Here is a 14,196-nt window from a genome sequence, read left to right on the forward strand (position 1 = left end):
GAGTAAAGAATATATTATTTATTGGGAATTTACTTAATCATGTATGGCGAAAAATAAAATAAATTTCAATTTTTATCAAGAATTTACGTTGTGTTTAGATTGATGTTATGATAGAAATTATACTTTTGTTAAAATTTGCAAACTCCTTTGCATTTCTTTTGTTCCAAAAAGTTTGATTTGTCACCCACAACTATTCAATTGTCCAGCCTCCAATGAAAATTCATACAAGGGACAAGATTGAAAGAGAATCAAGGTTTACTTTCTTATGCTAACAAGAAGAATGAAAATCCTCTACAGTTTTCAGACCTTAGCTATTTATTTATATAAACCCAAATAAGCTTAACCCATTTCCTAACCAAGTCCAATATTTAATTAAATTCGATTGATGAATGAATTAATTAATTCAACCATATTAATAACCAACTCAATTAATTAATTATTCAACACTTGTTAATTAATTAATTGGTAAATCTCTTTCTTTTAGTTCTCCTTTTGTGTGTGACTCATTAGGTTTTTAATCACAATGTTTAACGACGTAAATTATTATTTTGATCTGATTAATAATTGATAAATTAAAATACCCCATTTTAATTTATCATATATTCATATTCGTCGTTCCAGATTGATATATGACAATGTGTCAGGGTAATATATGTGACAGAAAATATCACGTGGTATGACAAAATCAAACTCGTTCGTTTACTATGAAACTATAATCCCTTATCAATATTTTTTCAATCAATTGCGAGATACAGATAAGTGTCAATCTCAATAATCGATTATATCTTTCATTCCACTATTAAACCAATATAAGTTGAAAACTTCATTTCAACTCATGAGCATATATTGGCTAATGATTTCGTTATCAACTTAACTGAATGAAATGTAGATAATAATCTCTTATTGTATAAAAGTGATGAATCCTCTATTGATTATTCATAACCTTCATATGATTCTTGATATACCCGAACGATACCATATTAGTAGTCGTTGGTAGAGCAACATTCAATATCACCAAAGTATGACTGTCCTCGTATAAGACACTATGATGGTCTCAAATCAGAGGACCAATTCCACTACTAAACGTTAGAGATTAACCACTGACACTCATATAGTTATCCATATAGAATCTTCCAGCAGGTCTCCAATGTTTAACAAAACATCCATGTGCTCATTTAAATATCACCACACTTTAGTTTGTGAAATTAGCTACTTACTTCACACCGTAATAACGATATCTATATCTCGTCATTATTTACAATCATAAATGTTTAAGATTCAATCATACATAATTTGTATCTCATAATCATAACTCCTTGTAATTAATAAATTACTAAAACTTGAATCTACGGACTCTATTATTTAATACCATTCATTAGAATATTGATTTGAATAAATAATAGATCCTGCCAAAATAAATACATTAAACATATTAAAAGTGTTTATAACATAAATCGATTGGACCTAGAGTATAATACTTACATTATTAACTTCAATATTTTCTTTCTCGAACGAAAATTTATTTTGGCTTTTGAACCTCACTTTATTCTCAAATTAATCAATAAACTAAGTTTGCTGAACTTAAATAAGAGTTACAATTTGATCATCTCGTCAATGTCTTATAGTTTGATTAACAAAAAAGTTTACAGGACACTTTAGTTGGGATAGAAATAGAATATATGCTACTATATCCGTTACTTAAACTAAGGTCTTGGATGTAGTGACCAAGTTGTAATAAAATTTAAATTTAATAACCAATTTGAAATAAAATGCAGTTTAATAACTAACATGAACTAGTGTATTTACCCCTCATGTAAACAAGTTATAGCTCTTATTTGATACAAATTCTTTAAAAAAATTATCGGTTGTGCTATATGTACAGTTTACATACTAGTTTACAAATAGATGATATGTTGAATATGTAGATTATATGAACAATGCAGATACATGCACTTAAATACCTACTTAATAAATAACACAAGTGTTCTTACCTTTAAGAGCAACGCAAACAATGCACAATTTATAACATTACGTTGATTAGAGAGTTCACTCTTTTTGACCAATATCTCTTAAAAGAAGATATAATTTTAGTCTAATAACTCATCATAGTCAAGAATCTAATTAACCTGAGTAGTGAGATCTTGTTTGTTGTTCCTAACCAAGGATTTACGACATCTAGGTCTAATGTGACCTAACTTACCACAATTGTAATAAGTGGGAACGAAATTAGGGGCTATTCTAGGTTTCAAATTTTGAATCTTATGTTGAGAAACCCTATGTTGTACAAATAATTTTGTCCTAGGGCTTCTACATTCTTAGTGTGTGTTTGGTGGGGATTAAAAATTAGATTTTCAGTAGATTGTAATAGAAATTTTTGAAACATGTGGTCGAAAAGTTGTGAGATCCATAAAAGATGTGATTGATATTGGTTGTTCGACTTTGAGTTGATTAAAATCTGATCAGATTTTAATCAAATCAAAGTCGAACAACCAATATCAATCACATCTTTTATGGATCTCACAACTTTTCGACCACATGTTTCAAAAATCTCTATTACAATCTACTGAAAATCTAATTTTTAATCCCCACCAAACACACACTAAGAATGTAGAAGCCCTAGGACAAAATTATTTGTACAACATAGGGTTTCTCAACATAAGATTCAAAATTTGAAACCTAGAATAGCCCCTAATTTCGTTCCCACTTATTACAATTGTGGTAAGTTAGGTCACATTAGACCTAGATGTCGTAAATCCTTGGTTAGGAACAACAAACAAGATCTCACTACTCAGGTTAATTAGATTCTTGACTATGATGAGTTATTAGACTAAAATTATATCTTCTTTTAAGAGATATTGGTCAAAAAGAGTGAACTCTCTAATCAACATAATGTTATAAATTGTGCATTGTTTGCGTTGCTCTTAAAGGTAAGAACACTTGTGTTATTTATTAAGTAGGTATTTAAGTGCATGTATCTGCATTGTTCATATAATCTACATATTCATGCATGCACTCTATTTTTTATTTTTATTTTGTTATTTCGTTTTTTATCCTTTTAAAATGAAAAATTTAAAATTAAAAAAAAATTCTTATCACATATTTTGCATAATGTTGCATAGTACTCAATGTGCATAGTTTTTCACTCATTCTTATCTGTGGTATTCATGATTCTATTAATTGTTTCTCTTTGTTATTCGTGATAAAAGAGGAAGAGATTAATATTTATTTCAGTGAGTTGACTAGTATATGGGCTGGGATAGAAGTCGATAAATACATTGTTGATTTGTTTTTGATAGTTGACTTGGGGGGAGCGGCTCATAGAAATCTTTATTGATTAATGATCTGACTAGCATAATGTGTTGTTATGCATTATTGATATTAGTATTTTGTGTAATATCGATATCATATTTTGTGTTGCTAGTTCACATATTGGGATATTATATCTCAAATTGCCATGTTTAATTTAAGTTATTGAACGCACGTAATATTACATGCTTCGGTGTTACATATAGGTTGCTTGCGTTGTTTATATAACATAGTTATGTGCTTAATTGTTAGTTTATTGTTGATTTCATTTGTATCAGGAAGCAGGTATGACAAGCTGTTGAATTGCAGTTTGGGAATTAAGTCTTTAGGTTACTAGTGTTAGGTTGTTTTGATTATAATTTTGAAATAAATGATTTTGCCACGTAATGTCAAAGGGGGGAATTTGTTAGACCCAAATTATAATTGGCTAGCTTCGTATCCAAAATTGTCGTTTATTGAGTTATAATTATAGCTAAAGATTTGAGGATTGATAGTATAGATCTTGAAAGAGTCAAAGAAGTTTGAGGTGGACCAATGAGAAAAAAATAGCCAGAAAAATGCTCGATGACTGTGTAGAAGGCGCTCGAGCAAAAAAAGCAAGAGCTACGCTATTCGCCAACCGTATTCTCGGCGCTTGAGCGACAGTTCATGTGACCACTTGCTACCCGCAAGGTCACCGAGTAGAGTCCTGTTCGTGATTTTGACAATTTTTACAATCTCATTCAACCTCAAACACTTGATATTAAAAATACCCAAGTATAGTCTGTCTCAAAGGTGTGTCGAATCCATTTTTATTCAAGAAAACATATTAGTGAAGATCAATAACCCATTCTGTAAATCTTTTGATTCAACCACAAGATCAAAATACAAAATATCAAAGATCAAACACCAAAAACTATTACTTGCACCAATAAGCTTTCAGAATTTTGAAATTGGAAAGAGATACCAGAACGAGTTTGTTCTTGGTATCCACGTGGAGGGAAAAAGAAGTCTAGAGTTGTTGGAAAGTGTAGGTTGCACAATCGAAGAGGTCTCTTCAGTAATTTACAGATTGGATCGTGGGTGGACACAAGGGGGTCTTGGAGGGTCACGTGACCCTCCAATTTTTTATTTTTGTCTTTCCCTTTTTATCTTTTTTCTTTTTTTTGGATAACTCCTATTCGGTATTGATTGAAATCTAAATCAAAGTTAACAATTAATTTTAATAACATATTTTATGAAATCCTTAACTTTTTAACTTTTATCAAAATATTCTAAAAAACTGATTTTAACTTCCACCAAATGGGGTAAAATCACAATAAATTTGAATTTTTTTTTCTCTTTTCTCTTACTCTATTTTACACTCTCCCTCATACCTTTTATCAAAACTTTAACCCTTCTAATTTTTTTAAATTTTGTCTATAATTTTTCTACAAATTAACATATCTATTACAAATTTTCACTTTCCAATCAATTTTTCAATTAATTAGAATCTAAATTTAAATTTTCTCATATCATATTTGTGTACATAGAATGTGTCTGACCTGATTATATCTAATTTAATGAATTGTATTTATTTGATTGAATATTGGTTATATGTTTTCCTTTTGATCACTTGAGTTGATTGTTTTTATTAGATAGACTATAAATTTTTTAAATATAAATATACATTTTCTTGTGATGAGCAAAATATTACTAAAATGACTGTTCGAAACAAATGAATGAAAATGATAAGCAAAATATTAATGTAGAAATGTTTTTCAAATGTAAATCTATATTTTCTTGGGTCGAGTATAAATCATTTAAAAATCAAGAACAAAGTATTCGATTTATACAGAATTTGATTATGCCCCTCTAACTAAAAATTTATGCGTCTGCCCCTGAGTTGGATGGTCAGAGTTTCCCAAGTTTTAGCTGTGTTTGGACCAACTATAAGTTATCTTTTTTAGTAGATCTTTTTGACAAGGTTTGTCGGAAGGTTTTTTATCCATGTAAAGAGTTTTCAAGAACTTTTCCTTCATTACCAAATTTTCTGTTTTTTTAAATTTGTGCTTTTAATCCATATTGTATGATTGACACTTAGGGGGTTTAATTTGACATTGTACTTAATCATCTAGAAATAATAAATAAGTAACTTGTTGCTTTAATTGGTTGATTATTTTAATTTTCCATTATATGCCTAAGGTATAATGTATGATTGACACTTAGGGTTTATCTTTATCGATATTGCATAATTGATACTTAGGGGGTTTAATTTGACATTGTACTTAATCATCCAGAAATAATAAATAAGTAACTTGTTGCTTTAATTGGTTGATTATTTTAATTTTCCATTATATGCCTAAGGTATAATGTATGATTGACACTTAGGGTTTATCTTTATCGATATTGCATAATTGATACTTAGGGTTTAATTTAATATTAAATTTAATCATCTAGAAACAATAAATAAGTGTTTTGTTGCTTTTTATTGGTTGATTGTTTTAGTTTCTCATTATACACCTCTAGGTTTGGATTTAAACGTCATCCGATTATTTCACAGACAAATAATGTAAAATTCAAAACTTACAAGGGATACTCAGTACACTTATTAATGATGATCAAGATCCAGAAGATGGTTATGTTTTACCTATTGTTTCTTCAAAAGAGGCATTTTAAGCAGTCGTAATCTTAAATAATTATTTTGTACAAAATAAAAAAATGTCAAAAGCAAAGTCGAGTTTCGTTTGGGTGGAAAGAAAAAGCAAAACACTTTAAATGCATATTTTGAAAAAGAAGGGAATCGGGAAAAAAAAATTGTTGTTGAATTAAAAAATGCATATACATAATTCCAAAATAAAAATGGAAAATTATCCCCTTACCCAATTTTTTACGACAAAGTTAAAATATACCCTACTTTTAATGTTTATAATGTTTAACATACATTTTTTATTGGTCTATAATAAAATTATAAAAATGTAGCCTTCCATTTGTATTGCTGGTCAATATACTCCAAATTAAAAGTAGAAAATTATCCCCATTAACCCAATTTTTTTATGAGAAAAAAAAGTTTAAATATACCCTACTTAATCTTTATAATATTTAACCTACTTAATTAAATACATAATAATACAAATGGAAGGCTATATTTTTATTATGGACCAATAAAATAAATATATGTACCTGGTCAATATATTCCAAAATAGAAGTAGAAAATTATTCCCATTACGGCATTACCCAATTTTTTATGAAACAAAGTTAAAATATACCTTACATTTAATCTTTATAATATTTAACCTACTTAATTAAATTCTTTAATTTAATTGAGAGTCACTATTTATATTTCAATTAACTCTTATCCCTGCTTTTATTACCACCTTTCTCACCTCCCTCTTTCAAAGACCTAACACCACCACCACAAATTCAATCTCTCAATTACCACCAACCAACACCATAAATAAGGGATGATAAATGTGCCCATTATTTAACCTACTTAATTAAGTACCTTTAATAATAATTGTCTTTTTTAATTTAATTGAGAGTCACTATTTATATCCCAATTCACTCCTATCCCTGCTACTAGTACCACCTTTCTCACCTCCCTCTTTCGAAGACCTAACACCACCACGACAAATTTAATCTCTCGATTACCACCAACTAACAACATAAATAAGGGATGATAAATGCCCCCTGGGGTACAGTTTAACTGGTGGATCAATCAACATTGTCTTACTTCCAGCGGCAGGGTGGAGGTTCGAATCCTGATGGGAACCTACGGCCAGATTTATTTGGTATGGAGCAATCACTTTGGAGGAGGATCTCTTGTGCGCAGAAGTGTACAGGCAGTGGGGAGAACTTGTGATTCAGTTGAGGCATAACCCGCGATTTACCCCCTCCAAGGTTTTAGGGGCAAGGGTCTTGGGGGTCCAAGATTTAGTTTAGTGTAAGATGGGATACCTAGATATCAAAAAAATAATAATAATAAGGGATGATAAATGTGCTCATTATTTAACCTACTTAATTAAATACCTTTAATAATAATTGTCTTTTTTAATTTAATTGAGAGTCACTATTTATATCCCTATTCATTCTTATTCGTGCTACTAGTACCAACTCTCTCTTTCAAAGACCTAACACAACCACCACAAATTTAATCTCGCGATTACCACCTATCAAAACTGTTATATTTGACAAATAATTTAAACTCTTGTTTGACAACTATTAAAATAAGTTTTTTTATTATTTTTTTTAAGCGAAAATGCATTTTGAAATTATGATTTTTTTTTTTTTTAAAGAATGTATAGTTAAATGAAGGAAAAACTTGTGAGTTTACATGCGTAACATTTTATTGTGAAAATGTATGATTAAAAATTAATTTAAGGAAAAGAAAAGGAAATAGAAGAATTCTATCTTATTGATTGTCAAAGAAGAGCTAAATTATAGTCATTGACATAAATAGATTTGTATTTGACATGCGTGGATTGCTTGTTTATCTCAATTTATTACAGTTGGGCAAACGGTACAATTATTAGGTACAAGAATTCAATCAATACGAAGATTTCCCAAAAATTTGATTAGCTAAGCCCTTGGGTGATTCAAATTATTATTATTATTATTATTATTATTAAAAAAAAAGTTCAACTTCAACCTTGAGCCCCCCACGACCCCACTCCTAGATCATCGTGATGGAGGTAAATCGCGAAATGTACCCCAATAGATCAGAGAATAAGAGTTTGTATGTACACTGCTATCCACAAAGAGCCCAATTTCATATCTCAAGAATCGAAGCAAGGTTGAGACTACCCCACTCCTATCCTAAACACCACTTAGTTGTGTGTCGAAGGGCTTATTATTATTATTATTATTATTATTATTATTATGATGTGGTGTCTCTTTAGTACACGTATTTTGGCTATAAAGAGATTTTTTACTTTTTAAACAAGTTAAATTTACTTATTTTCCAATTTTAACAGACAAATACGGGTAGTTTAAGAAACATGCTATGCATCTCACGCTTAAAATGTTTACATTTTTTTTTGGGTTGTTTAAATGAAGTAAGGTTATTTATAAGTAAAAATAATAATTTCAATATAAAAATGAGTTAGTTACTCATTTTAAGGTTAAGTTAAAAACTAAATTCTGGAAGGCAGACGCGTGTCTGATCATGCATATAACAATATAGTACACACCTACTATTAGCTGGTGTTGCCGTATTGGTAACGAACTGTCCGCACAATTCTATCTCTTTCTATGTATACAGTATACAGACACAACAATTTTTATTTCTCACGTAATAAGAAATATTCAGAGGCTGCTGCCAACGTGGAAACTAGTGATTCATCGATGGACGGCGGTGTAGAACCACTTCTTGCTAGCCACCAGAGTGAAGAGGAAAAGGGTATTTTGGACGGAGAAGAGAAACGCGGGACGACGCGATACGAGAAGCAAAGCAATTTTGTTAAGGATTTTGGTGGGGAATCGAAGAAACTATGGAAAATAGCTGGGCCTGCAATTTTCACGTCTATATGTCAGTATTCATTGGGTGCATTAACTCAAACTTTTACCGGGTTCGTTGGGGAATTGGAACTTGCTGCTGTCTCTGTTGAGAATTCTGTAGTTGCTGGCCTTGCATTCGGAGTCATGGTATGTTTTTTATCTCTTTTTAATTCCTTTGGATTTTATTTGGGAATTTGGATAATTTTGAAATTAAATGGTAATTTATTGTCTTAAGTTTTTGAAATGAAAGAATTGAATAGTGCATACTATGTTTTTCTAAGCTTAAGGAGTTTTACAATTATTTTTTAATTGCTGAAAGTCGAAAAGTTTCTTATTTTGATGTGAAAAGTAACCTTTTCCAGCTAAACTTACAGTTATCTAAGTTTTTGAGGTTGAAGAATTGCTTTTAAGGTAATCTCACATTTTTAGGATTAGCTCAGTCCATTAATTTTACTTTTGAATTCAATAAAGTCATCATTTCCCTTTCTCTATTGATAAAATATTGGTTCAATACAAATGGTCAATTGACAAATTATTTGGTGATGATGTTTGTCACGTTTGTCTAAGATTAAAAATTTACTTGTAAGTGTAAAAGCGTGTTTGTCTTAGCATAAAATCCATTTTTTTACTATGTTAAAAAATAATAATAAAAAATAAAAAATCATGCAGCTTGGAATGGGGAGTGCACTGGAGACTTTGTGTGGGCAAGCATATGGTGCGGGGCAGATAAGGATGTTGGGAATATACATGCAAAGATCATGGGTCATTCTGCTGACTACTGCCTGTATACTGCTTCCTATTTTCATCTTCTCTCCTTCAATTCTCGAGTTCTTTGGAGAAACTACTGAAATTTCCCAAGCAGCGGGTTAGAATTTATCTCTTTGTCTTTTGCGAAGCTTGGTTTACTCCATTGTGAATTATGTGTCGTTGTGTATCTATTTGTGTTCGTTGGATTACATATTGGTGTATGATAAAATATATACAATCATAGAAATATCAAGAGTTTAAGGAGATGGTAGAAAGTTTGCCAAGATTCGAAGACTAAGGAGTGTCCTGTAAAGTTGGATAAAAAGATATTTCAACTTTTCTTTGAAGGATGAGACCTTGTTTAGATTGGCATAATATTTGTTTGGATTGGGTAACAGTAAGGGACTGAACATTTTCTGGGGCCCCTAAACTTATGGCCCCTTTAGCAAGTTGGTCTCTAATCTTTAAAACAGAGCATTTTGGTTCCCTACTTTTTAATGTTGCAGAAGTGGTCCCTACTCCCTTAAAAGAAATAACATTTTTCTCATACAAGCCACTTCAACAACTGCACTATTTCTCCCTAGGCAAACCAAGCTATCATTACCTCAACAAATCCCATTTTTATAAACAATTGACTCTTTTATAGAAAGAGCCCTTCGTGTGTTTCAACCAACTTGTAAACTCATTTATCCCCTTTAGCTTAAAAATTTCTACATTTGATTTTGTGTCAAGAATCTAAATTTCAAGTTGACACTTCTGTGTAAGCTCATTTATACCCTTTAGCTTTAAAACTTCTCCGTTTTAGATTTCGTGTCAAGAATGTAAATATCAAGTTAATTGTCATGCACCCAAGGATTGTCCTTGAAAAAGTCTAATTTATAAAATTGAGCATAAAAAATAAGCAACTCTATGTGAACTGTGAATCAAGTTAATTGTCAAGCTTGCTGGTATCATTTTCTTTCTAAAATTGGAAAATGAATGAGTAGGATTTAAGCATTAACAAATAAGCAACTACATGTTTACTTCATTAAAACTTGTGCATCCATCAGGGTAAAAATAATTCAACCTAGTAAATTTGTATGTTGTATTAGTTATGAACACATTGAAAAAGGATCAAATTTGAGTGGACTGTGAGATCGTCCAAAGAAAAGTTAACTATTTCACTTTGAAAGTTAAATCCAAAGCATGTTACTCAACTCATCCTTCAAGAGAAATTTTCAACGTGACATTGTTGTCTAAGAACCACTAAACCAGTACCTCGCAAAGATACTATTTCCTCAAGACTAACACTTTGTAATGAGCAGGGTTTCCATAGCTTTCCTCCCTAGGAAATTAAAACTGAATAAAACATGATAGATGTGTGTGAACTCTAGCAGCTCACCAATGAATAGCTGTGAAAGACCCTAGTCACTGTGGATCTGACAAACGAACCCAAACAACTGAACAAACTCTGATGATTCCCGTTCCAGCCAACAAGAACTAAAAGTCTGACCAGGAGCACACAGTTCTAAAAGAAAATAGGGATTTTCAATACTTAAACATCATTTATTCAGGAAAATATCATTTGCTGTCATCAAACTCCCCCTGTTCAGGCATAAACCATCTTAAACTTGTGTAATTTATGTATTCCATTTTCTGTTACCGTAAGAAAACTGACTTTGGTTTACATTGCAGGTGGATGACTGTCTTTTTCTAGATTTGGCTTGTGGTAATGTGGTGCTGGGACACGTTTGTTTTGGGGTTTGAGGGGGAGGGGATATTAGGTCTGATTTCGTGTATAGAAGAGTAATAAAGACAAATAGAAAGAGTCCAAAGATAGTTGTAATTAGAAGAAGAGCGTAGAAAAATGTGCAGGATGAAACTAATATCATATTCTGCAGGGCATTTTATCAGCATACTCATATTTCACACTTAACAGTTAATTTTGCTTCTACATAAGCTAACTTAGAAGTCTCTGCAGGAAAATTTGCTTTATGGATGATTCCTCAATTGTTTGCATACGCATTAAATTTTCCAATTCAAAAATTCTTGCAAGCACAGAGGAAGCTCCTAGTAATGGCTGTGGTATCAGCAGTAGTACTTGTGCTACATGCAATTTTTAGCTGGTTGGTAATATTGAAACTCAAATGGGGCTTGGTTGGAGCAGCAGTCACTCTTAATACCTCATGGTGGCTAATTGTCATTTTACAACTAATCTATATTTTTATCACCAAGTCGGATGGAGCTTGGAGCGGATTCTCGATGCTCGCATTTCAAGACTTGTTTGGCTTTGTCAAGCTCTCTATAGCCTCTGCCATAATGTTATGGTATCTCTTGTTTTTTCTGCCTTGCTTCCGTATGTTTTCATTGCTTAATTAATTTTTGTGATGCTCGTAAATCTAATGCAATTACGATGATCCTATTGCAGCTTGGAATTCTGGTACCTTATGGTATTAGTGGTGATAGCAGGTCGTTTGGACAACCCTTTGATACCAGTTGATGCTATTTCTATCTGGTATACTTTGCAATTCCATCAATTCTATTGTTTTTTGTCGTCATGCATATATAAAAACTACTTTATTTATTTATTAACTTTTTTTAGCTAATCTTAAACCCAATATATAAAGGAAGGTTGAGTAGATAACCACATAAAACTATTGTCAAATCTTACCGCATGAATCCCTGTGCACGTTCTGTTGGGGGCATCCCCTGTTATGGTCGTGCTGCAATTTACAAGGGACATGGCTTTGTTTGTTTTTGTTATTTTGTTTATTGTTGTTGTAGGGTGCACAAGTAAAGAAAGCGCAGAGTCTTCATATCCCTGAAAAGAAGACGTAGAAGAAAAGAAAGATACCTTGTATTAAAAAATTGAAAATTATATGCGCAGCTTTCTAGGTTCATGCTTTAAAATTGATCTAGTGGTATCCTAAGCAGCTTAGTTGAAAAAAAAAAATGGAAAGAGCATTTATAATGGTTGAAGGAAAGAAAAAGCTTGCTGAATTCAGTAATTTCGAAATCTGGCTAACAGCTGATTGATTTAATTCACTCATGTTGCTGTTGGTGAACCTTGATGTGAAATACACAGTCTGTCTTGTTCTCAGTTGATTTGGAGTCTTCTATAGAAATTCTTTTTCGCCACCCCCATCGATCTCCTCTTTTTTACCCGAGCTTGGAAGCCATCTGAGTTATTTCATCTGGTATTGAGTGTCTCTGCATCCAGTATTCATTTTTTCTTATTCATCCAGTTTGGAACATCATCTCATTCTCGAATTATCTGTCTTTGTGTGAAGATCCACTTATTGCAATATGTAATAAGTGCTTGACATAGCTTTTGTCACAATACTTCGCAGCATGAACATACAAGGATGGGAGGCGATGATTCCTCTGGGATTCAATGCTGCCATAAGGTGATATAGTTATTACCATTTACCTTTCAAATATTTGTTGTTTCATTACCAGTTGAGCTCATGCTGATGATCTATCAATACTTGAAATGAGTGTCAATGTGCTTTCGACTATGTCTACATGCTTTCGGTTATCAAGTTAGCAGTTGTGAGAAAGGAATATGATCTAATACATGAATAATTATATAGTTATCCTATTCCATCTCTCTTTAATATCATTTTTCTGGACTATGCGAAACATAATCATACTATGAGCTTGTTTGGGCCCCATTTTTATTGAAAAATAAATCTTGAAATAGTAGATTGATGGAGAATATGTGGTTAAAAAATAAAGAAAAGTTTTCGATTTGCTTGTAACATTATTTTATTGAAAAATGAGTGATTGAAAAGAAGAGAGAAAATTATTTTTAAAATGATGGGAATTAAACAAGGGCTATATTTAGGTTTAGGGTATATATGGATTCTGTAAATTTATTCGGTCCCCTTAATATTTTTAAATATATATTAGGATTTTATAGAGAACGTCTTTATGAGAGTGGTGTGGGAATGTGTGTGCATTTCTGATTTTGATTGCTCCTGAAAGAAGGATTAGTGTTTCATCCAAAGCATCTTACCTTATCCTAGAAAAGATCAATGTAGAAGTGTTATAAACAATGCTTGTTTATGTCTTCAGTGTGAGAGTATCGAATGAACTTGGAGCCGGCAATGCACGAGCAGCTAAATTTTCAGTCATCGTGGTTTCCATCACATCTGTGTTGATTGGAGTAGTTTGCATGGCAGTGGTTTTTTCAACAAGAGATTATTTTCCGCATCTCTTTACCAACAGTGACGCAGTTGCTAAGGAGGCGACTAGACTTGGAATTCTGCTTGGACTTACATTTTTATTAAACAGCCTTCAACCAGTTTTATCAGGTAATTATTAAGGACCTAGCAGCACACATTCTACCTCAATTTGTTATTGATTATCAATTCCGAGTTTAAAATATAAATTTTATCACAAGTCCTTTACTGACTACATATGCACAAACAGACATAATTATCGAGTAAAAATGTAAGTTTCCTGTTTTATATAATTCTGTAAGGTCATAACCAGTATGCTGGTGACATCAATAACGAAAGTCCACGAATTTAACTGATAATACATTACATAACTAACCAGCAACCGAATGTGTATTCTTGCATAAGAGGTCATTGAACTAATTCTATGATGTGAATGCGTGATATATATTGTATGTTTGATATGGTGGACGCGATTAAGCCCCCCCCCCCCCCCCCCCCCAAAAAAAAAAAAAGGGTTTAAATTTTT

At 31.7% G+C, this 14,196-nt stretch overlaps 1 protein-coding gene across 1 annotated transcript; it reads left to right on the forward strand.

Moving 5' to 3' along the window:
* The first annotated feature begins 8,473 nt into the window (after nt 1-8,473).
* On the forward strand, nt 8,474-13,828 carry LOC111373880 (protein DETOXIFICATION 33-like). Its single transcript, XM_022996473.1, has 6 exons — nt 8,474-8,907; nt 9,430-9,625; nt 11,468-11,813; nt 11,915-12,001; nt 12,837-12,893; nt 13,564-13,828. The coding sequence occupies exons 1-6, from the start codon at nt 8,515-8,517 to the stop codon at nt 13,811-13,813; spliced, it is 1,329 nt and encodes a 442-aa protein (XP_022852241.1). The 5' UTR covers nt 8,474-8,514; the 3' UTR covers nt 13,814-13,828.
* The last annotated feature ends 368 nt before the right edge of the window (nt 13,829-14,196 follow it).

The sequence above is a fragment of the Olea europaea genome, unplaced genomic scaffold (genome assembly GCF_002742605.1).
Source record: "Olea europaea var. sylvestris unplaced genomic scaffold, O_europaea_v1 scaffold1172, whole genome shotgun sequence".
Classification (NCBI taxonomy): domain Eukaryota; kingdom Viridiplantae; phylum Streptophyta; class Magnoliopsida; order Lamiales; family Oleaceae; genus Olea; species Olea europaea.